General features: G+C 37.9%; 2 protein-coding genes across 2 annotated transcripts; one reads left to right on the forward strand and one right to left on the reverse strand.

Annotated features, from left to right (window-relative positions):
- Nucleotides 1-643: 643 nt before the first annotated feature.
- On the forward strand, nucleotides 644-3,629 carry LOC132612752 (uncharacterized). The gene is made up of 9 exons (XM_060326846.1): nucleotides 644-677; nucleotides 781-855; nucleotides 2,003-2,110; nucleotides 2,223-2,314; nucleotides 2,365-2,854; nucleotides 2,906-2,926; nucleotides 3,012-3,070; nucleotides 3,216-3,450; nucleotides 3,547-3,629. The coding sequence occupies exons 1-9, from the start codon at nucleotides 644-646 to the stop codon at nucleotides 3,627-3,629; spliced, it is 1,197 nt and encodes a 398-aa protein (XP_060182829.1).
- Nucleotides 3,630-18,320: 14,691 nt separating this feature from the next.
- LOC132612753 (uncharacterized mitochondrial protein AtMg00810-like) lies at nucleotides 18,321-19,528 on the reverse strand. Its single transcript, XM_060326847.1, has 2 exons — nucleotides 19,110-19,528; nucleotides 18,321-18,809 (listed from the first exon to the last, which is right to left on the reverse strand). Exons 1-2 carry the CDS (start codon nucleotides 19,482-19,484, stop codon nucleotides 18,321-18,323), a joined length of 864 nt encoding a protein of 287 aa, XP_060182830.1. The 5' UTR covers nucleotides 19,485-19,528.
- Between the last annotated feature and the right edge of the window lie 3,742 nt (nucleotides 19,529-23,270).

Here is a 23,270-nt window from a genome sequence, read left to right on the forward strand (position 1 = left end):
CCAACTGAATGAGTTTTTTCCATAATACCTCTCTATCAGTACTTTCATTCTTTGCATATATGATTGTTAGATGAGTTGATAACTGGCCAATAAAGTCTACTAATTTACAGTGTATGAATTGCTCATGTACTATTTCTTTTTGTGTCTGTATTGAAAACTTCCATATCAACCATGACCGGCACCTGGGCCCTACCGGCCGAGCACCGTTAAACATACTTTCATATCATAATCATAAACAAGAGTGGACCTCGAGGGTCATCAGACGGGAATCTACAAGATCATAAGAGAAATATGCTGAAAAAGGAATGAGTCCGAAAAGACATACTATACAACTATGCTGGACAAAAACTCTGCAAGCCGACAAGGCCATCATGAAATACTATACAACAAAAATAGCCAAGAGGGCCAAACAACGTCTGACTATACCATGACTGTCTACAAGCCTCTACTGGAGTATATGACATAACAAGGTCGGGACAGGGCTCTACCATCCCCATAGGTACATAAAAATATGACGTACCAAAAACACAGCAGCAATTCCGGATAAAGAGGAGTGCTCCAATTAGTGTTGTGAAAGGCACTCGCCTTTCTCGCCATAGACAGCCAAGGCGTGGCGATTTTCAGAAGGCGAGACAAGGCGAGAATGGCGAGGCAAGGCGAGCATGGTGAATGGCTAGGTGAGGCGACGCCTTTTGATTTTTTTTTTAAAGTTGCTGACTATATTAAAATAGAATAGAAATATTTACCTAGGGTTTCATTTATATATTTTCTCCATAGCAGCTGCTGCGTCTCCTTTGGTCAGAAATATTCCACCATTAAAGTTTCTTCTTCTTCTTCCATCAGTAGCAGTTTCAGGTAAGTTTCTTCTTCTTCTTCTTCTTCTTCTTCTTCTTCTTCTTCTTCTTCTTCTTCTTCTTCTTCTTCTTCTTCTTCTTCTTCTTCTTCTTTCTTTTATTTCTTTTTTCTTTCCGGCGTTCCTGGCTTTTTCCGCTAGCAGAATAGCCTTTTTCAAGCAGATTCTAACTTTCTGGCAGCCAGGTGGTGACCCAATTCCGGCAGAGTTATTTTTTATTTTTGTGTGACTTTTTTCCTTTTATTGTTTTATAATTAGATTTCAATCATGTCAACATCCCATTCTGATAGCAAAGACATAGGTTGGAATTTTGGTAGAAAAGGTCCAACTCAACATGAATTTATATGTAATTTTTGTGACAAAAGTAGCAAGGGTGGAATAATCCGGCACAAACAACATTTACTTGGTATTGGAACAAATTCTAAAGCTTATAAAAGATGTCCGGAATCGGTCAAGGCGGAAATAAGGGCCTATATGGAACAAAAGAATGCGGTAAAAACTCAAATGCGTTTCGATACATGTGTGGCTGATCATATGGTTGATAGTGACGATGATTTGGATGAAGTTGGTGAAATAAGGCCTCGTCCCTCCAAAACTCAAAAAAGGAAAAGTCCTATGAATCTTTATTATCCACAGAAGCCAAAGGAAGCGGCAGGTGACAATTCGAGTACAGAAAGAACCAGAAGCTTTTAAGGGACCGTGTTGTAGGTGTTTTTGCAAGATGGGTCTACGATGCAGGGCTCCCTTTTACTTATGTCAATGCCAAAAGTTTTAAAAAAGTCATTAACTATATAGGAGAATGTGGCCCTAATATGAAGCCTCCAACCTATCACGAAGTTAGAGTTACTTATCTGGAAAAAAAAAAGATGCAGAAGGTGGACGACATTGTTGAGGAGCATAAAGTGAAATGGAGCAAGTTTGGATGTTCTAATATGATGGATAAGTGGTCAGCATGAAATAGTAAAATGGTCATCAATGTTTTGGTCAACTCTCCAAAAGATGGTTTGTTTCTTGGATCATATGATGATAGCCACTCTTCTACAGATTCCACTAAAATGTATAACTTATTTTAGAGGACTATTGAGTCAATTGGAAAGGATAATGTTATACAAGTGGTTACCGATAATGCTAGTGAGAATGTAAAAGCAGGTCACATGATGCAGGGCTCATTCCCACATATTTATTGGACTCCATGTACTGCCCATTGTATCAATTTGATATTTCGTGACATTTTCAAGATCAACCCGTATGCTTCAGGTAACTTTAATTTAATATAGTTGTGACTTGTGTACTTGTGTTTAATATAGCATCCAGCCATCCACTTTTTTTACAATCTATACTTAATAACTATTTGGTATTTCTTTTATAGTTTTTAGCAAGGCCACTAAGATCTATGCTTACATCAGTCAAAGGCCATTGCTATTAAACTTGATGAGGAAGTTTACAAATGAAAGAAATTTGGTGAGACCGGGCAAGACCAAATTTGCAACAGCTTTCTTGACTTTGCATAGTTTTTACATGCAAAAGAAAAACTTAAGAATCTAGTCACTTCAAATGAATGGAAACAAAGCAAACATGCAAAGGAAATTGCGGGAAAAAAGGTTGCGAGGAATCTTATTTCTCCATCATTTTGGGATGATCTTTGTAAGGCACTTAAAGTTAGTAGTCCTTTGATTATCGTACTTCGTTTGGTGGATGGGGAGAAAAAACCACCAAAGGGCTATCTTTATGAAGCTATGGATCTTTGCAAAGAATCTATTGCAAAGGCATTTGGGGGTGATGAGAGGAAGTATGAAAAAGTTTTTAAGATCATTGATAAAAGATGGTCGGATCAACTTCATCGACCTTCCCATGCAGCAGGACATATTCTGAACCCGGAGTTATATTATAAGAATGCAGTTGTTGAAACTTTAGATGGAGAAGTGTGGGATGACTACATTTCAAGTCTAGATAAGTTGGTCCCTGATCCTAGATTGAGAGATAGAATGTCAATTGAGCTTGGTTAGTACAAACAAGTAGATGGGACATTTGGTAAGGAATCTTCCATTACAGGTAGAGACCGTTTGTCACCAGGTAAATTAGTTGTTTTATTGTCTTTATAACTTATTTGATTTCTTATAGATTATACTTAATGCCTTTTGAAATATTTTTTCTATAGTCGAATGGTGGTTGCAATATGGTAACCATGTTCCAGTCTTGCAAAAGTTTGCTGTTAAAGTACTATGCTTAACCTGTAGTGCATCTGGATGTGAAAGAAATTAAAGAGTCTATGAACATGTGAGAACAAGATTTATTCTATTTTATATTACATTATCCTTATTTTATTAGTATTCTTTAATTATTCTCTACAACTTATACACAGATTCACTCCAAGAAGAGGAATAGACTTGAGCTAAAATGTCTCAATGATCTAGTGTACATTAAGTGCAATAGAACATTGAAGCGTCGTTATAAAGCTCGCGATACCATTGATCCAATTAGGTTGGATAATATTGAGGATGTAAATGAATGGGTAACTGGAGCACCCGAAAACCTTGCAGAGGAAGAGTTAGAAGATGGCGGTCTCACTTGGGGTATTGTTGCTTCGGCAAGTGGATGTGAGTAGAGTATCTATGGTCTTAGGGCGAGTTGTCAAATGAACAAGAATAAAGGGGTGGCTTCTTCAACTTCAAGTTGATCCCTAATTGATAAAGACTCTGAGGAAGAAAAAGATGACAACCAATATAATGCTAACACTCTTGTGGTTGAAGAATTTGGAGATCTTGAAGAAGAATAGATGTTTCTTCATTATAATTTGGTCAATGCTAACAGTACACTCAGGGACCTTATGATTTATTAACTATCTAGTTGCTTAGTTGGAGACTTTTAGACTTTATTATCAACTATCTTATATCTACTTTTAGTTTTTCAATTGAAATATTTACTAGTATTTTGTTGAGTATTTGAGTTTTTGGGTATTTATATATGCATATTTAATATTTTAATATTTTGTGTTAATTCTCACCTCGCTTCCAAAAGGTGTTAGCCACGCCACGCCATGAGGCGTGAGGCGAGCCCTTGTCGCCACGCCTCGCCTTTCGCCATCCTAAACACTGGCTCCAATATCAGCTGAACAACAACTTATAAGGTCGGATCGTTAGCCTGTCTACTTGAACCTATGGGCATGAAACATAGCGCCCCTAGAAAAGGGACGTCAGTACGGACAAAGTACTGATTATGTAAGGCATGAAAGTAACATGAAAGAGCCATAAAAGTACATAGGGTGAAATGAATGCAACCTGTATGTCTAAACTGCCCCTGAGGCCAATGATATGCATAAATATTCTGTGCATGCATGTATGCGTATAAAATGCTAGGTCTTACATATATATGTGTATATAACGCCTATTAAGCCTCGTGGGCATCCCATCGTATCATATCGGCCTCTGTGGGCATCATCGTCATCATGTGGTAGTGCGTATATAACGTTGTCACCCTCCTCATACCCCATATATATAATACCTAATAAACGCGTATATAATGCCTGAGGCGTCATAGGTCTACACACACACACACGCATACACACACACACACACACACACACACACACACACACACACACACACACACATATATATACAAAATGCAAATGTATGAATATGATAAGAGTACATCCTGAATCTGTCAGAGCGATATAAGGTCGTTATATCTCCGAACATCATTATGAGATATAATTTTCATCAATAAATGACTCTATGAATCATACTGAATCTGAAGAAAGACTTACTGAATACAATATCCTAGAACATGGAACATCCCTAGCTTCTAAGAATAGAATCATTATGGAGTAGCGTTACGTTTACATTTCGTTCATAAGGATCATGCCAAAATAAGAAAAGTTAGCCTTAACATACCTCAAGTCGTCAAGCAACCCAACAACAAGCTTATCACAACTAGAGCGCCAATCCTACAACAAAGTAATACATATACAACTTAGATGACGGTAGTATAACATGTATATCAAACGATAGTTCGATTCTAAAACGAAATAGGAAGCGTTTCCCCTTATTCCTTAGTCACAACAACATATGTAGAAACTAACAACAACAACAAGAAGCAGCTCATATAAGCCCCTTATACCCACTTCAACAAGTATTACAAGATACACCTCAAATAACCCAATATACACTTCAGATATGACATTTATACACTTCTCCTCTACATACCTTTTTAACAAACCATAACAAGATGACAACAATCTCAACTACTATCTAATTACAAGGAAATTGTCTCAATAACACAACAACAACATGATCAAACAGTCCATAAATTTAACATGGTCTCTAATTCATATTTGAACTTCCTTTCACACTTTCTTCTTTCAATCAAGTTGTTTAAAGGCTAAACAATGCTATAAATATGCAGATGAGATGGTAGCTACCTTAACCACTCAAGAACACTTCAACTCAGAAGTTACTCACCCTTAAGTACTCTCCAAACCTCTACATGGAGAAGAACTAGTATCCAATGCACAATCCGAAGTCTTTAGCATTTAATTCTCACTTTAGGCCTTGGATTTACCTTGAGAAATCTTGGATATGAAGGAGAGGGTTTTTCGGAGTATTTAGGGTCTGTTGGTGATGAAAAATAAGGGAAAAACGAAGTGGGTCAAATATATAATACTTGGAACATTTCCACCGACTCAACTAGGTTGCTTGGATTTCTGAGCTTATCCCAAGGCGAGCAACACCTCACTTTGGAGCTTGCTGAGCGAGCTCCATGGCCTACCCGAGCAATCTGTCTTAAAACTCCCATAACTTCCTACTCCGATGCCATATCGACGAACAGTTTGTTACTTTGAAAACTAGACTCAATGAACTTCAATTTGGATATGTAATGAACCCCATAACTCCTCATATTATAGGAGATACACTTCCCTCAATATGGACCAAAAATCCTGTCCAGAATCGCCAAATTTTCTCAAAGTTTCGACAAACTTAATTTCTTAGATTCACTTAATCCTGTAATCCCTACAACACTTGAAAAACATGAACTTAAACCCTCATATACTCAAGATGAACACGTTTAATCTCATATGACCTCGAAGATAAATCCGCTCTCCGAATCTATAACAACCAACTCATGAAGAAACTTAACATACGAAAGTACGGGGTGTAACAGTTTTATGTCCCTATCCCAAAGGAAGGACATAATGCATGTATTAGACTCTTGGATTAATTCAGGAGGAGATTTTGTGTCTCTTGCCCAAAGGTGAGGATACAATCAATGTCTTTGACTCCTTGGTTATTAAAGAAGAGACAGTTGCATATTCTACCCAAAGGAGAGGTGCAATAAATGTCTTTGATTCTTTATATTTATACACTAATGCCATGATTTTATTTTAATCTTATGTGTTGTTTGCCTACATCTGTTAACAACATGACTGCTCAATTGTATTTAATCGAAACTCCGACTAGTGACAACTACAAGAAGTGGAAACAGGATGTTGAAATAATGTTGGGCCTAATGGGTCTAGACTTTGCATTGACTGAACCAAAACTTATTGAACTTACTACTACCAGCTCAAAGAAAATGCTAAGTATGAGAAATGGATAAAAGCTAACAAATTGACCTTTATTATCTTGAAGATATCCTTTTCTGATTACATAAAAGGTGCAATCAAGGATAATGGAAACAAAAGAACTTCTTGAGTGCCATTAGACGAAAATTTCATGAATATGATAAAGCTGAGATAGGTAGTCTGATTGATCCCCTTTTCACCATAAGGTATGACTTTGTAGGCAGTGTCTGTGATTACATCATGAAATTGATTAACATTGCTACCACGTTGAATAGTTTAGGTATCACCATTACCGATGATTTTCTTGTTCACCAATCCTTAAGGTCTCTTACTAAGTAGTTTGACCAGCTTAAAACAACTTATAATGCACAAAAGGATAAGTAAAGTGTCTGTGTAGTTGAGGAAAGAAGGGTTAGAAAATAGAAAGGTGAGGGCGTAATGAACCTTGCTAGTTCATCTAGATTAGCTGGTTATTCGTCTTATGAAAGAAAAGGTGGACCCAAATTTGATAAAAAGAAACATGAACAATCTCATCATCCATGTGATCATAAGCCTGGTGGTAACCAAGGTCAGTATCATAATCTTATTGGCCATCAAGCTGTGATTCAGAAAGAAATCTAGTGCTGGGATTGCAAACAAGTAGGTTATAAGAAAGCTGACTGTCCTCTTAAAAAGAAATCAGGTAATCCTTTGGCTTTTGTCTTCTTTGAAACTAGTCTCGTAGATGTTCCTTTAAATTCTATGTGGTTAGATAGTGAGGTCTGACCGTGGAGGTGATATGATTTTGGTGTCACATGGAGGCTCCTGAGGTGATGTGGTTTTTATGTCACTTGGAGAATTACGTCATTCTAAGAGGTGTGGCTTTTTTCACCTTAATTAGAAAGATGATATGCTTAGCACACACGTTTAATTCATGTTGATGGAAATTCTAGCATATGTGATCATAGATAGATTCATACCTTCAAACCGTATGATGCCTGCTATGGTTCGTTGTTAATGTTTTTCATTGAGACTAGATGGGTTGTTGTATGGGTCATTCTATCCTTGGCTATGTGAGTATTGTGGCCACTATAGAGTCTTAATATTTATTTCAAAACCTCAATTTTTTTGAAAAATTAATTTTTATGTCATCAATTAACACTGGCGCCCAAGTGGAAGAATGTTGGAATTTGGACTTGTGTTAATTGGTTAAACCTGAAAGGATAGTGACGTGGCCCAAGTGGTTGATTAAGAAAAGACTTTAATATTAAATTGTTATGTGTGTGGATAAGCTAGGTCCAATAACTATTTGCCTGTGATGGGTAGGCACTCTCTATAAATAAAGGCCAGCCCACCTCTATTGGAAAACCCTAGCTTATTCTGTTCTTGAATACGTGGTATAATGGTTGATGCCCCATCAGTCGTGATAGCTAGTGGATCGTGAAAGTTGGTCTTAGGCTTAACCACCGATTGCTAACGCTGTACAAACAATAAAGATGAACGATACACTTTCTTTATCCTATCTCAAGATTATGTTTATAGTTGTGTCTTAATCTCTGCTATGAATTCGGGAATTAATTGTCTTACAAGTTGTGGTAAAAAATAAGTCGTAAATATTTGTGTGGCTATAATAATCCCATTAAGGATAAAATAAGAAGTTTAAAATGTTAAATTATTGACATTTTTGTTTTCAATCCGGTAAATTGTAGCCGCATTTGAGCTCCAATTAATCAGCATTCGCGCCGCATAAGATCCATTTAAGGGGAAGGGCTACCTAACAGATTTTTCTTCTATACCCAAGACTCGAACCCGAGAACCCTAGTGAAGTGTGGAGGGGATCCTTCTGTCCCAAACAAACCTTATTGATAGTTAAATTGTTACCAAATAAGAAAATATGACATTCTTTTGAAACATATCAAAGAAGGAAGTATGCCACATAAATTAGGATGGAGGGTGTATTTTTTGTTAAGAATACGATTAAGCATCTAACATTTTAACTTTACCTCTGCCATGATTATATGAAAACACTATTTAATGATCGAGTAATGTAAACAAATGAAGAATCAATTTAAATATTACGTGCATTGTCATGTCCCAAATCGGGGAAAGTGCGGGCATCTACCCTTTTTCCCACCTGGTAGGCGAATCCGTCCGTTAATCAAATTTCAAACAATAATAAAATAACCCAACCAACATAAATATCTAACAAGTCTGAAATAGATAAGTAAATAAGTGCAGAAATATTACATCAATCCCAAAATCTGATCTATACCGTACAAGAGCCACTACATAACTAAAAGTCTGAATACATAGCCTCAAAATGAAATACTATCTCAGAAGTAGCGAATAAGACAAGTAAGATAGGAGGAGTCATCCGGGCTACGAATCTGATAATGTGCTCACCTTAGATGCTCGTCAGCAATGCCTCGGGAGTCAGTCTCGAGGGGAAGAAGTTGATCCAGCCTCGTACTCTGCACTCATAAAATAATGCAGTAAGGTAGAATCAGTACAACAACACATACTAAGTAGGCATCATAGGCCGACAACAGTTAGCTAACATATATATATATATATATATATATATAAGAGTAAGAGACAGAAAGATAGACAAGCTCACAACAAGTACAATCAACAATGTCCAAGAATGGAATCACAATCGCTAATTATCAAGTCCAAATGTCACCATAAGTATAGAATACCCAGTCCGAATGTCTCCACAAATATAGATCACCAAGTCCGAATATCACCATAAATACAAGTACCAAGTCCAAATCCAACAGTACGAATATGTAAATGAGAATGCAATGCAATGATATATACACGCTCCAGGTGGAATACCTCCACGCCTTTTAGTCATGACCCATGGGGGACTCGCGATGTCACAGCCCAACCGGAGGGCTATGACGGACACCCAGAAGCTGACCTCCTAGATGCTACAAAACATACATAACATACCTGCTCATGCTCATTCTGGGCCACCTGAGGGCGCTCACAACATGATCTGCTGACTGATAGATATCATAAACTGGAGGGTCACAACCCTCAAAAGATATATATACATACATCACTAAACTGAACCGGGGTACAAGCTGACTAGGCCACCCGATAAAACTATGTAACTAAACATGTGCTGAGCGGGCCACACTGTCTGACTAAATATAAGCGTCTATGAGCCTCTACTAACATACTGGACATGCTATGGACGGGATAGGGCCCCTGCCCTACCCATATACATCATAATATATATCCAGTCTAGACGGCAACTCCGGCAAAAGAGGAGTGCTCCGCTATCCAGCTGAAGAAGCAGCCTAAGGATGCGAACTGTCTTCCTAGCTATCTAAACCTGCGGGCATGAATGCAGCCCCCCGAACAATAGGGGAGTCAGTACGAATAATATATTGAGTATGTAAGGAAGAAGAGTAACATACATATAGGAGTCACGAAGAAAATCTGAAAATCATAAGCTAAACTGACATACTGAATACATCTATAAGTCTGATTATCTGAACATATCTATATATCTCTGCTTACTAAAAATGCCTCTGAGGGCGTATGATATGCATAGGTCATAGTGCCGAGGAACGTACGGCCCGATCCATATCCCATATAATATTGCCGAGGAATATACGACCCGATCCATATATCATATAATAGTGCTGAGGAACGTACGGCCTGATCCATATATCATATAGGCCCCTTTGGGCATCATAATCATCATCACTGTGCACCAACTGATCAGGTGGTAATGCATATATAACGCCTTGCCCTTTCCCCATACCCCAAATACATATAATATACGCGTATATAACGCCTTTTGGTCACGGGTCAATATGCATGTATGTAAATGAATGCAATGCATAAATGTGAACTAACATAATCATGATACAAACTCAGGACCCATGAACAAAAGGGACAATCCTAATAGGGGTACAGGAACATCAAAGACTGAAGTACTCCTAGTGCTTCTAAGAGTAGAGTAATATGGAAGCTCGTTTACTCGTTGTTCGCTCATATCATAGGATCATGCCAAAAAGAAAGAAAGGGAAAGCCTTAACATACCTTTTTGGACGCCTTAACTTTAAATACTCAACACTTGGCCTCCCAGGCTCGCAAATCTATATTCAAGAAAATTTATACTATTGTTAGACTCATCTTCATAGGCCTATCTTAAGTCCTCAAACTAACTCTTTCTAGAATCTGCCGAAATTTCGGCAGTATCTCCCCTGTTTATATCCCTATCCCGAAATCGCAATTACCAACAAATAACAACAACAACAACAATAGCAACATCAAAAACATCATCACTAACATCAACATACTCCATAAGACATCTCATATGATGTTTATCCGATTTCTTAACCGATAAATTAACTATACGCTCATTTAATCGCTCTACCTTCGTAAATAAACCTAAGGCAACAGTAATAAGGAAAGATTCATACCTTAGTCTTATTAAAACAGCAATATCTCCGATGTTCACCTTGAATCCATGCCAAATTCCACCGCAAAACGATGCTATAGTCACAATTATGCACTATCCGGGCCTTGATTAGCTAAAGTCACTCAAATCCCTCAATTTTTTATGACCAAAATGATCCGATATGTTGCTGAGCCTTTAGATCTGATATTTGGTGAAAAAATAGGGTTTTGACCCTTTTATAGATGGATAAGGTCGGTTCGTGCACTGTAGCAACGCGGCTACTGTAGCACGTCGGTTACTGTAGCGCGCATTACTGCTCTGCTCGCCTAACTTGTAACGTCCATAATTCTCTACTCCGATATCGTATCGACGAGCGGTTTATTGTGTTGGAAACTAGACTCGATGAGCTTCATTTTAGGATTTTGAAACACCTTAGAACTCCTAATATACTAGGAGATATACCCCTCCAAAGTTGACCCAAAATTCTGTTAACTTTTTTTTCCAAATTTTCGACAAACTTATTTTCTTCGATTTGCTTGATCCCGAAACCTTTAGAAGCTTGCTTAACACTTGTTAAGAGAATTCATTAACCTTATAAGGGTTCCATGACCTCTCCAAGCTTATGTTAGTTTACTCACAATGCATATGACGCGAAAATTTTCGAGGTGTAACACGCGAAGTCTATGTAACTGCTGTGGCGCACTGACCAATCCAATATTTGTTGCGGAAGGTGCAACCCAGTCCAATATATGTGTAGCAGCGTGCAAGCAGATCCCAATATATAAGTATGAATGCATGCATGATATCAATGTCAACAAGACTATATCAATGCATAATCGTTCCACACATGGACACCTATTACAAGAATCTATCAATATCAACGGTGCCATACATGAACACATATCATGAGGATCTATCAATATCAAGTCTAGTATCACCAACAGGGCTACAAGCCAATAGATCACAACAAGGCAACAAGCCACAATCAAACAACAATACCAACCTAAGTAATCCATCCCAACTTCATATTCGAAGACGTAACATGCTTTCTCTAACAATCACTAACTCTACATATGACTCGCTAACCGAAGTCTAACCATAAGGTAAATCGTAACCTACCAGGTAGCCAAGCTGGTGCCACGAACAGTCAAACTTTTTCCTTGCCCTTTGTTGCGCCTCCATATACTCAAAGTCTAATCATATTCGAATGCCATATTAGAAATCATGAAGAACAACACATATATGGCTATACTTATCATTTGGGTCAAATTCAACTATGGAGAAAGGGGAAATAGGCCCACAAGGGTAAAACGGTCATTTCAAATGTGAAATATGCAATTCCATGTTCTAGGAGTTCAATCCTACTAAACAATTGCTAAAATAACTCAAGAACGGGCTAATTTTGAGATTCAAGTGAAAACCCCCAATTTGGGTATGAATTCTAGTTTTTCAACCTTCAAATTAACCAACAAAAATAGAAGATTCAAGCCTATTAGCTATGAAATCATCAAATTCTATGAATAGATTCATCAAATCTACTAACAATTTCCATTTAGAAAGATTAAAACTCATTTCAAGAAGTTATCATCAAAACCCATTTTCTCTATTTGATTCTAATGGATTTCTAGAATGGATTCAAGCTTAGGAAGATTAAATTATTGAATACTGGGTTAGGAGACTTACCACAATGAAGATTCAGCCAAGATCTCCTCAATTCTCCCCAAATATGCTTAGAAAGTGATGAATGAAATGATAGGGGTTTAAGGGTATTATCCTACCTTTTAATGATTTTGGAAATCCTGTAATCCTGCTGCAGCGGTCACGAGTCCGCTACAGTGAGCCCGCGCTAGCGAGACCACACTCGTTGCAGCACATCCACTATAGCGAATATCCGCCCGCTGCAGCGCCCAATCCCAAACATCGATCAGCCACTATAGCAGCTAAGACCCCGCTGCTACAACGGACCCCAGACACCAAAAAAAATTGGTTTTTCACAAGTCCAATCCCGAAATCCGACAATCACTCGAGACTTCACAGATACAAACCAAACATGCATTCACACATAAAAACAAGCTACGGACTCACTCGTTGTCTCAGAATTCTCAACGGAACTCTATTTGACCGGGTCAACACCCAATGGCCAAAGACCAACTTTCCAACCAATAACCCAAAAGGCTCCCAAGTGCCTTGAGAACTGAACCGAACATCCTACCAAGTCACAATTAACCATCTAGACCTCTCGGAATCAACGGATTCCCGAAAGGTCCGTTTACCCAAAAGTCAACTGTTGGCCAAACATTTTTCACTTTAAAGCTTTAATTCACACAAGTCATCATAAACCTTTCCCGATCATCTCGGGAACCGTACCACCCATCCTTGAGGTTCCAAATCGTACTCATAAGGCTCGGGGAAGGATCAACAGAGGTAAAAAGGTCAAGAACACTATAACAACCAAACGGATCATTACATGCAATTAAGAAAAAAGATTAAACATGTTAATAAGAATTCAAATCCAAGACCAGAATATTTGTTGAAAATTAGGTTGGCTGATGTTAACATTCCCTAGCTTAGACAAATTTTTTCTTCTCCCTATCCAAGTCAAAACAAGAAATATTCAAACTTCCAATAATGATGCACAATTCATCTTCCACTCATTTATAGAATTATAGAACCCAAAAATATGTCATACTTTATTCTCCCACTTGCCTTTATAGAACCCAAAAATGTGTCATACTTAATTCCCCCACTTGCCTTTCATACATATTTAATTTATAAAGAAACTTTTTGACCATGAATCAAAGACTTCTTCTATGGAACTTATTTCTGACATTCAAAAACTTCTGGAAGAGAAAAAGAAAAGGATGGATCTATAGGAATTAGCACTTTGATTAAATTAAAAAAAAAATTATTCATATTGATGGGTAAAACACTATGAATAAAACTATTATTCACTAAATTCAGACAGAAATTTAATGCAAAAACAAAAGAATATTGGATTGTTTTCTAAATTTATATACTCCATCCACTAGAGAAATTATAAATTATTTTATTATTTAGTCCGTTAGAAAAAGAATGACATTCTAATAAATTGAGAATAATTTAATTTGAACTTCATTTTTATCTTAATTCGTGACAACCTTTTATAGCCACATTAATGTAATGACGTGTCTAAGGTCATGAAATTTCAATGTCTAATATAAGACCATAAATTTCAAATGACATCTCTTTTTAAAGTTATGTTATTCTCTCTTTAAAGTTCTATCGTTTCTGCTCCCAGTTTAATTATAATTGTAAGAACTTGTTTGAATCTTGGATAATACACCTGATTATCTAATTTATTGTGTTGGCAAAATGTCCTTAAGGTTAGTTTATTCACACCTCAAGTTAAAATATACCCTCCAAATTATTATATTTTAAACACCCTTTATAGCCACATAATATTATGGCATTTTAAATATCATAACTCAAAGTTCTTATTTCTTTCTTTGACTTCATGCACAGTTAAATTACATCATATAAATGGAAACGGAAGACTTTATCTTTTTGGGTTAATAACAGAATAGTGGACCCTATTTTGTTTTGTTTTTTCTAGGAAAATAAAAAGAAGGGTGTAATAATAAAACATTAAAACCAAGAAGTTTACCAACCTCTTGATCACAAGGGCGTGGCCGCAGTTTTAGCTATGGATTAGACAAAATTCTTTTAGCTATGAATTAGACAAAATTCAATAACTTTAGTTATGTATTTATATTAATAAACAATTTATATTTATATATAATTTATCTAAAATTCAATAAGCTATCTTTTCTAATTTTCATAAACTCAAATTGTAAATATACATCTGACATTTAGTTATTGTGGGCTCAACTAGCTGAGAGGCTGCAGTTATGTTGACCAACCAATATAATAGGAAACTAAAGTGACTAGGAATTATGTCCATCTTCAATGAATTCTTAGTGTCGCTGTCATTTCAATTCCATTCACCACGTGAAACTATTGCAACAAATGCCATGCAAATAATGCTCGTGAAAATCACAAAAGTTCCTTTGAGTTTCTAGACCAACTAATCTATCTACCAATGAATTGGTCAATAAACAAAAGTTTAGGTTTAATTATTTAATTTATTTCTTTTTCCTTTCTCGACACCATATGCTTGTTAATTAGTGCATTCGGTAAAGCATTTCACCAGCTAATGCAAAGCAAGCAAAAGGCTCAAAGTTGCCGGAAACGTATCAACTATCTAAACGAGAGTATGTTGTGCTCACCGAATAAATCCGAAGAAGGGAAACTTCTTATAAAAATGAATAAAAAGTAATATTCTAATTTCGATCATCAACACACAGAGAGTCGATGTACAGATGTATTAATACTCTAATTTCATTATAAGTTTTTGTCAAGTTTTATCTCAAAGTATAACACCAAACTAATCTTCGCAACGAAAATCCTCAAATAAAAAAAAAATTTATAGACCTTAGTACAATAATTAAAAGCATGTATGTGATGAAAGTTTCTATGCAAATCCACAAATAATAAACTTTCATATTTCTATAGAAGTTCACATATATGTACCCTTTAAATTATATTATTAAAACCAAAAAGAACATTTAATTTGTTTGTGTTTTTGCTCTTTCATTTATTCATTTATGCTTAGGTTTATTTGAAAGAATTAGATTATATTTTATTTTAATAAAAGAAGATTCCATCACTAAGAATGGTTTACTTTTTTGTTCCCTTCTGTGGCAAGCGGTTTGGTAGATTGTTAGTATATTTTATTTTAAGATATCTTAGTAATAATAATGTTGACCCCTCCTACACACTTTATCATCCATCAAAGCATTTAAATAAACATATTTTGACGACAGCATAATCATGGTTTTACCATTAAGAGTTAGGACCATAATTATGAAAGAACTCACCCAAGAACGTATCATTCTTACTATTGGATATACTTCACAGTGATTTTTGACAAGAAAAAATTATTAACCATCAACTTTAATTTTATACTAGTAATTTCTCACAGTGGATTAGTATAAAAATAACATAATTATTACCCTTGCGCGTGCACGTACTGATGTCAAAGTTTTTACAAGAAATTGTTAAAAATGGAACGTGCTCAAATCAAGTAGGAAAAGAGTTTAAACTTTAACTTCAATACACAAAATAATGCGACCGTTTCATACAATATTAAGTTACCTAAATGATGATAATTACACACATTTTCCCATAAAAAGTTGGATTAGAAAAACTCCATAATTAATAGATTGAAACACACTAATTTTATAAGAAATTACACTTGCGAGTATATATAAGTAAAATCGGAAAAAATGTTAAAAATTAAAAGATTCTTTTAAAGAGGCTCAAAACTATATCATATGGTACATAGACGGATCCACTATTTAAAATTTATGAGTTTTACAGCGGCATCAAGTTAATATACATAATTGGGTTCATAGGCCATAGCATATCTATACATATTTAGTGCAATTTTTGATACAAATACAAGGTCTAGAGACAAAAATTACTGTGTTTAAACCCCATATTACATTGTAGATCTAACCTTACCAGTAGATATTATACAATTCTAGGCTCTAGCACTGCTTAGAGATTATTTGGATGTGCTTTTGACAATAATCTTACGAAGTTATAATGACAGTTCTTGAGCATTATTATGCTCTTCATGCATGTTTTGAAGGCGATGGATTTTGATAATTATAGAAGATTATATAGAAAAGGGGAACAAAGCTGAGGTCAAATTAATAAACGGGACGTCCACATTTTGGAGGTCAAAGTACTAGAGTTTAATTTGGAATTGATATAGGGAATCATACTGTGAGATTCTATGACATAAAATGATCAAATTCGAACAATATTCTTGTAGTGATTCATTGGTTGGTCAATGAAGTAATTCGATGTTTGGTAAAGGCTAAAGAGACAGAACGAAATTGAACACTTATAAGTGTGAACACAAGTGGGTTAGAATTTAAATTTGATTGGTTTAATTTTTTAAATAATTATTTATGAATTCCTTATATATTTATAATTATACTATTCATTGAAATTTTAAAAGTTTTCACATATATAGCTATATTCCATTAAATAATACTACAACAACATATCTAATGTAATTCCACAAGTGGAGTCTCGGGAGAGTTGGATATACGCAGACCTTACCTCTACCTTTGTGGGGTAGATAGCTAGGTTGTTCCAAAAGAAACCCCGGCTCAAAATAAAAGTAACCGATGCAGGATTATAAGAAAGGAGACATCAAGCAAGATATAAAATACGTGCAACAACAGATAGTAATACACATCAAAGCATAAGATACTACGCGATAATTGAATACTACTACTAAAAGGGAAAGAGGAGGGGCGGCTAGCTCCCCCTCCCTCTCCCACCCACATAGGGTGCGACTAACTTTCTACTCTAATCTTCGACCTCCACACCTTCCTATCTAATGTCATGTCCTCAGTCCTCCCCCCCTCCCCCCCGCCCCCGCCCCCACCACAAAGTTCTTTTTCAACCGACCTACACCTCTCCTAACCCCTATTACTGTCAACCTCTCGCCCTTCCTTACTGGCGCATCCTCACACCTCTTATTAACATGCCCGAACCATCTCAGTTTCGCTTCTCTCATCTTGCAAAAATACCGAGTTACACTATATGTGCCATCGCGTGAACCCTTTTTTACAATTGTTTTCTCTCTTCATATTTTGTCACCCTGGACGTCTCTCATTCGATGCAGTCCACGTGCTGGTTTGGGTGGTCCCCCTCTCAATTTGGTCCAAACAAATCACTAACATTACTCTAAACCGACTCATTAGCCTACTGAACCAAATATGCCTCCCTCTACTGCAAGTTTACTTGTATTAAGCATCACCTCTCTTTACTTACAGCAAAAAAAAAAAAAAAAAAAAAAAGAGAGTCACATACAAACCCTATAGTTGGACTACACTGGCAGAAATTAGAGTGTTATAATACTCATCTTCTGCAAAGATTTCTAAAGAAACTGTAAGAAATATTTTCCTTGAATCCTTTCATTACTTGAATTGGTTTATATACAAAATAGGAGAATAATATTCTAACCTAAAATAGGAGATTACACAATATACAAAATATGCTAACCTAAAATAGTAGACTACAAAATATTTTAATTAATATTCACATAATCTATCACACCCCCGCAGTCGAAACGAGAGGTTTACGAACGCTGAGACTGTCCCGAAAATCTTCAAATAAGACCTGTGGTAGTCCCTTGGTGAAAATATCGGCAATCTGATAGCGGGAAGGAACATGAAGGACACGAACCTGTCCGCGCGCAACGTTCTCACAAACAAAGTGAATGTCCATTTCGATGTGTTTGGTGCGCTGATGTTGCACCGGATTTCCCGAAAGATAAATGACACTCACATTGTAACAATATACCATAGTAGCCTTATGAATAGGACAATGTAATTCCAACAGAAGATTGTGAAGCCAGCAGGACTCGGAGACAACATTAGCAACCCCTCTTACTCCGCCTCAGCACTCGAATGAGAGAGGGTAGGTTGGCGTTTCGAAGACCACGATATCAAGTTATCCCCAAGAAAGACACAGTAACCAGACATTGACCGACGTATGTCAGGGCAGCCCCTCCAATCCGCATCAGTGTAGGAAAGAAGGTCCGCAACTGAGGACGGATAAAGATGCAAACCATAGTCAAGTGTACCCTGAATGTAACGGATGATACGCTTAAGTGCATGCATATGAACCTGTCGCGGTGCATGCATGTAAAAGCATACCTGTTGAACAGCATAAGAGATATCCGGCCTCGTGAAAGTAAGATACTGAAGGGCACCTGCGAGACTGCGATAGTGAGTCGGGTCATCATAAGGATCACCCGATGTGCCGCTCACCTTCGGTTTAGTATCAACCAGAGTAGAAGTAGCCTTACAAGAAGACATCCCAGCTCGATCAATGATTTCTTCGGCATACTTGCGTGGCGAAAGAAACATGTCATCCTTATGTCGAGTGACATGAATGCCAAGGAAATAATTCAAAGGACCCAGATCCTTCATAGCAAATTCCCAGGCAAGGAGAGCCATAATGGAGCATTGGAGAGAATCTGAGGAAGCAGTAAGAATAATATCATCAACATAAAGTAGCATGTATGCCATATCGGACCCCTTTTTGTAGATGAACAAAGAATTGTCAGATCTGCTGTTTGAAAAACCAAGAGAAGAGACATAATCTGCAAAACGCTTGTACCATGCTCTCGGGGCCTGCTTAAGCCCATATAAGGACTTACGGAGTAAACATACATAATCCGGATAAGTAGGATCTCTGAAACCCAGAGGTTGATGCATATACACTGTTTCCTTGAGCTCACCGTGTAAGAAAGCATTCTTGACATCTAGCTGATGAATAGGCCACTTCTTTGATAGGGAAAGACTGAGAACGGTACGGATCGTAGCCGGCTTGACCACTGGACTGAAGGTCTCACCACAATCAATGCCAACCTGTTGAGTCTTGCCATCACCTACAAGACGGGCTTTATGCCTCTCAAAGTCACCATTAGATTTTTCTTTATGAGTGAAAATCCACATAGAACGAATAACATTCACATTAGGTGGACGGGGCACCAACTCCCACGTCTTATTTTTAATAAGAGCATCAAATTCATCATCCATAGCCATTTTCCAATTCGGGTCGCGAAGGGCGGTCACAGGGTTACGAGGGAGAGGGGATTTCGTAACCATGGTATTAATTCAAGTTAAACGTGCGTTTTGGCTTAAACATACCATGCTGACTCCGGGTCACCATTCGGGACAGATTGGTATAAGGGGAAGGCTGGGGTGACGGTGGGAGGGGACTGCCAGCGGAGGGTAGAGGGGCAGCGGGCTGGGACACGGTGGGAGGGGACTGGGCAGCGGGCTGCTGGGTCACGGTGGGAGGGGACTGGGCAGCGGGCTGGGTCACGGTGGGAGGGGGGTAGTAGAAGCCAAGTGATGCAACTACAATGGGGAAATGCCATCGTCCAAAAACTCATAAGTAATAGAAGTGGGAGAATGTAAATTGGAAAAGGGGAAGACATTCTCATCAAAAATCACGTGACGAGAAATAATGATTTTATGGGACGATAAATCATAACACTTATAACCTCTATGATTCGTAGGATACCCCAAAAAGACACGTGGTGTAGACCGGGCTTGTAATTTGTGGATAGTCGGAGAAGGAAAGAGGGGATAGCATAAACACCCAAAAACCCGAAGATGAGAGTAAGATGGCTTTCTTTGGTATAGCACTTGAAGAGGAGAAACGTGACCTAATAATTTACTTGGTAAAATATTAAAAAGATATGTTGCCATTTGTAAGGCGTGATGCCAGAACGAAGGAAGGAGAGAAGCATGAGCAAGAAGAGTCCAAGTGATATTATTGATAGAACGGATTTTTCTTTCGGCTTTCCCATTTTGTGAAGACGTATGTGGACAAGAAAGACGAAATGACATCCCATTAGACTCACAAAATTTCCCGAATTGACCATTATCATATTCCCTCCCATTATCACATTGGACATTTTTAATATGACGTTCAAATTGAGTATGAATGTGGGTTTTTAAAGCTAAGAATTTCGGATAAACATCGGATTTCTTAGCCAAAGGAAAAGTCCGTAAAAACTTCGAAAAATCATCCATAAAAAGAACATAATATCGATGACACAATGAACTTAACACGGGAGAGGTCCACAAATCACTATGAATAATATCAAATGGCATCAAAGTTTCGGAAATAGAAGAATCAAACGGCAACTTAATGTGTTTACCAAGAACGCAAGAACGACAAATACTAGAAAGACTAGATTTATTACATTCAATGCTTTTGTTAACCCTAAGACAATCTAAGATAGAATTTCTCGGATGACCCAAGCGAGCATGCCAAAAAGGAGAAGACAACGCCGCAAAGGTTGATGGAGTGGTGGTTGGATATTTGATGGTGGTGACCAGATAAAGATCTCCCCGACTATCACACCGCATTAGTGGCATCCCCGTCTGAAAATCCTTCACAAAAAACCCATATGGATCAAAATCAACAGACACAGAATTATCAGTAGTAAACTTCCGTACTGAGATTAATTTTTAAATGAGTTTAGGAGCATGTAAGACATTGCCTAAGGATAAAGGGGGGTTTGGGGGAGGCAAACTAGTATGACCACAACCCCGAATTGGAATCGAATGACCATTTCCCACAACAATACCATTATTTTGATTGCTCAAATTAAAATAAGACGAGAGATTACCATCCGAGGATGTCATATGAGAAGTGGCCCCGGTGTCCATGTACCAATTTTGATCGGGCGGGTTCAAGGTCATGGTGTGCATTGCGGACTCAATGTCGGTTGGAACATACGACCCGGGAGGGGCCACTGCCGCCGTGTAGAGCTGCTGAGCTGGAGGAGGGCCCAAAATACCCTACTGCCGTAGCGGGACTGGCGGCGGACGAGCCCAAGAAGCTCTCGGGTACGGGCAGGGGGGAGGAACATCCCAGCGGGGCTGGGGGACCCACTGCCAGTGACCAGTCCACTGCTGCTGACCGGCAGTCCACTGCTGCTGACCGCCACTGCTTCGGGCAGAATTACCGCGGCCACCGGTGATTTTGCCGCTGCTTGAGCCGCGGCCCGAGCCCCCCTTTCGGCCAGTTCCAGAATTTTGGCCGCGGGAATTTTTTTATTTCCCTCGGCGTGAGCTTGTGTTGTCCGAGGGGAGTGGTGCGTCGTCGACCGAGGCATCCATAACCGAACCAGACCCGTGAGACACCATAGCCACAAGTTCACGTTCCTCCAAAACAAGGGAAGACCGAGCCTCAGTGAATGGGGGGAGCGGCTTTGCATGGAGAATTTGTGTCCCAACCCCTTTGTACGCTTCAGTGAGACCCGAGACCAGTTGAAGGACAAAGCGGCTATTCGTCACGGGAGCCCCGACGTTTTTTAGTTGATCGGCAAGGCTCTTGAGACGTTGACAATAGGCGGAGGCATTGGGAAAATCCTCTATACAAGTCGTCGTGAATTCTTGTTCGAGAGTCACCGCCCGAGAATTTTGATGATCTTGGAAGATATCACGCAAGCGATCCCAAATGTCCATGGCAGTAGCGTCTAGTTCGATGATAGTGTTTAACAGATCATTCGAAATTGTCGAATAAATCTATTGAAGCACGGTGGCGTCAATGCTGGTCCATAATTCAACTTCCTCATCAGTTTTGGGAGCCGGTTTCTCCTTACCTTTAGGTGGAGGAATGATGTGATGAAGGACCTTGTGAGAACGAGCATGAATTTTGAAAAGCTCGGCCCATGTACCGTATTGTGAGTTTTCCATCTCAAGAGTAACAGAGATGTGATTCTTGATATTGGAGACAGCGAGGGCCGGGTGGAACGTGGGCTTAGCCGGGGTGGTAGGTGCGTCGGCCATGGGAAAAAAAGAGAAGGGGGGGGGGACGGCTTAGGGAGGAAAAAAAGTAGGGATTTAGGGCGTAGCGGAAGGAGGAAGAAGAAAGAAACCCTAATCTGATACCATGTAAGAAATATTTTCCTTGAATCCTTTCATTACTTGAATTGGTTTATATACAAAATAGGAGAATAATATTCTAACCTAAAATAGGAGATTACACAATATACAAAATATGCTAACCTAAAATAGTAGACTACAAAATATTCTAATTAATATTTACATAATCTATCAGAAACTTATGATAATTTTAGACTCCACTTATTGTCTTAATGTTTTAGATTGAATATTCAAATTATTTCGAGCTATAGAGAAAAGCCCCACACAAAACTATGTGCATGACTATGACAAGTCAAAACAACTATTCATTCGATTAAAGCATATTCAAAAATGATAATTTAATCATGTACGTATCGGAGAATTACACAGTACCATCAAAAAACAATTGTAATGAAAAAAAAAAAAAAGGTGGACCAGATGAAGACCAATTAACAGAGGTCATTAGTGCTGAGATCACCAGTCTAATATTAAATTTTTAATATATGGTTTCATCAGCTGGCCGCCATTCCCCACAAATCCGTTTGACCAATATTTGACCACACGTGCACTAATTGTTAATTTTAATTTTGTTCCTGCAGCCCCTATTATAACTACTCTAGTAAGAGGACTACACTCCTCAGTCCATCAATTTTCAACCATAAAATCTAGATGATTAATTAGTGGACTCTGTCCATATCAATTTAAAAAAAAAAAAAAATATATATATATATATATATCATATATTAACAAACCCCTCCTGTGTGCGCACATCTCAAACTCTATATATAGAAACCTTACCTTATAAGTTCAAAAACCAAATTCGATCAAATATATCACATCTAAAACTCAAAGCACACAATCCTAAATTTTTCGAGAAATCCTTCATCACTGATTGTGAACAGCTTATTCTTTTCAATCTTTTCGACCTTAGTTCGTAGGAACAAA

The sequence above is a fragment of the Lycium barbarum genome, chromosome 10, assembly GCF_019175385.1.
Source record: "Lycium barbarum isolate Lr01 chromosome 10, ASM1917538v2, whole genome shotgun sequence".
NCBI classification, from domain to species: Eukaryota; Viridiplantae; Streptophyta; class Magnoliopsida; order Solanales; family Solanaceae; genus Lycium; species Lycium barbarum.

Excerpts from the sequence above, each read along its gene's own strand:
- LOC132612752 (XM_060326846.1), top strand. The coding sequence starts at position 644 with ATGGCGAGGCAAGGCGAGCATGGTGAATGGCTAG. Across the intron at positions 2,111-2,222 it reads GATCAACCCGTATGCTTCAG|TTTTTAGCAAGGCCACTAAG; the intron begins GTAACTTTAATT and ends TTTCTTTTATAG. Across the intron at positions 2,855-2,905 it reads TAGAATGTCAATTGAGCTTG|GTAGAGACCGTTTGTCACCA; the intron begins GTTAGTACAAAC and ends CTTCCATTACAG.
- LOC132612753 (XM_060326847.1), bottom strand. The coding sequence starts at position 19,484 with ATGGCTATGGATGATGAATTTGATGCTCTTATTAAAAATAAGACGTGG. Across the intron at positions 18,810-19,109 it reads ATCCTACTTATCCGGATTAT|GATGACATGTTTCTTTCGCC; the intron begins GTATGTTTACTC and ends ACTCGACATAAG.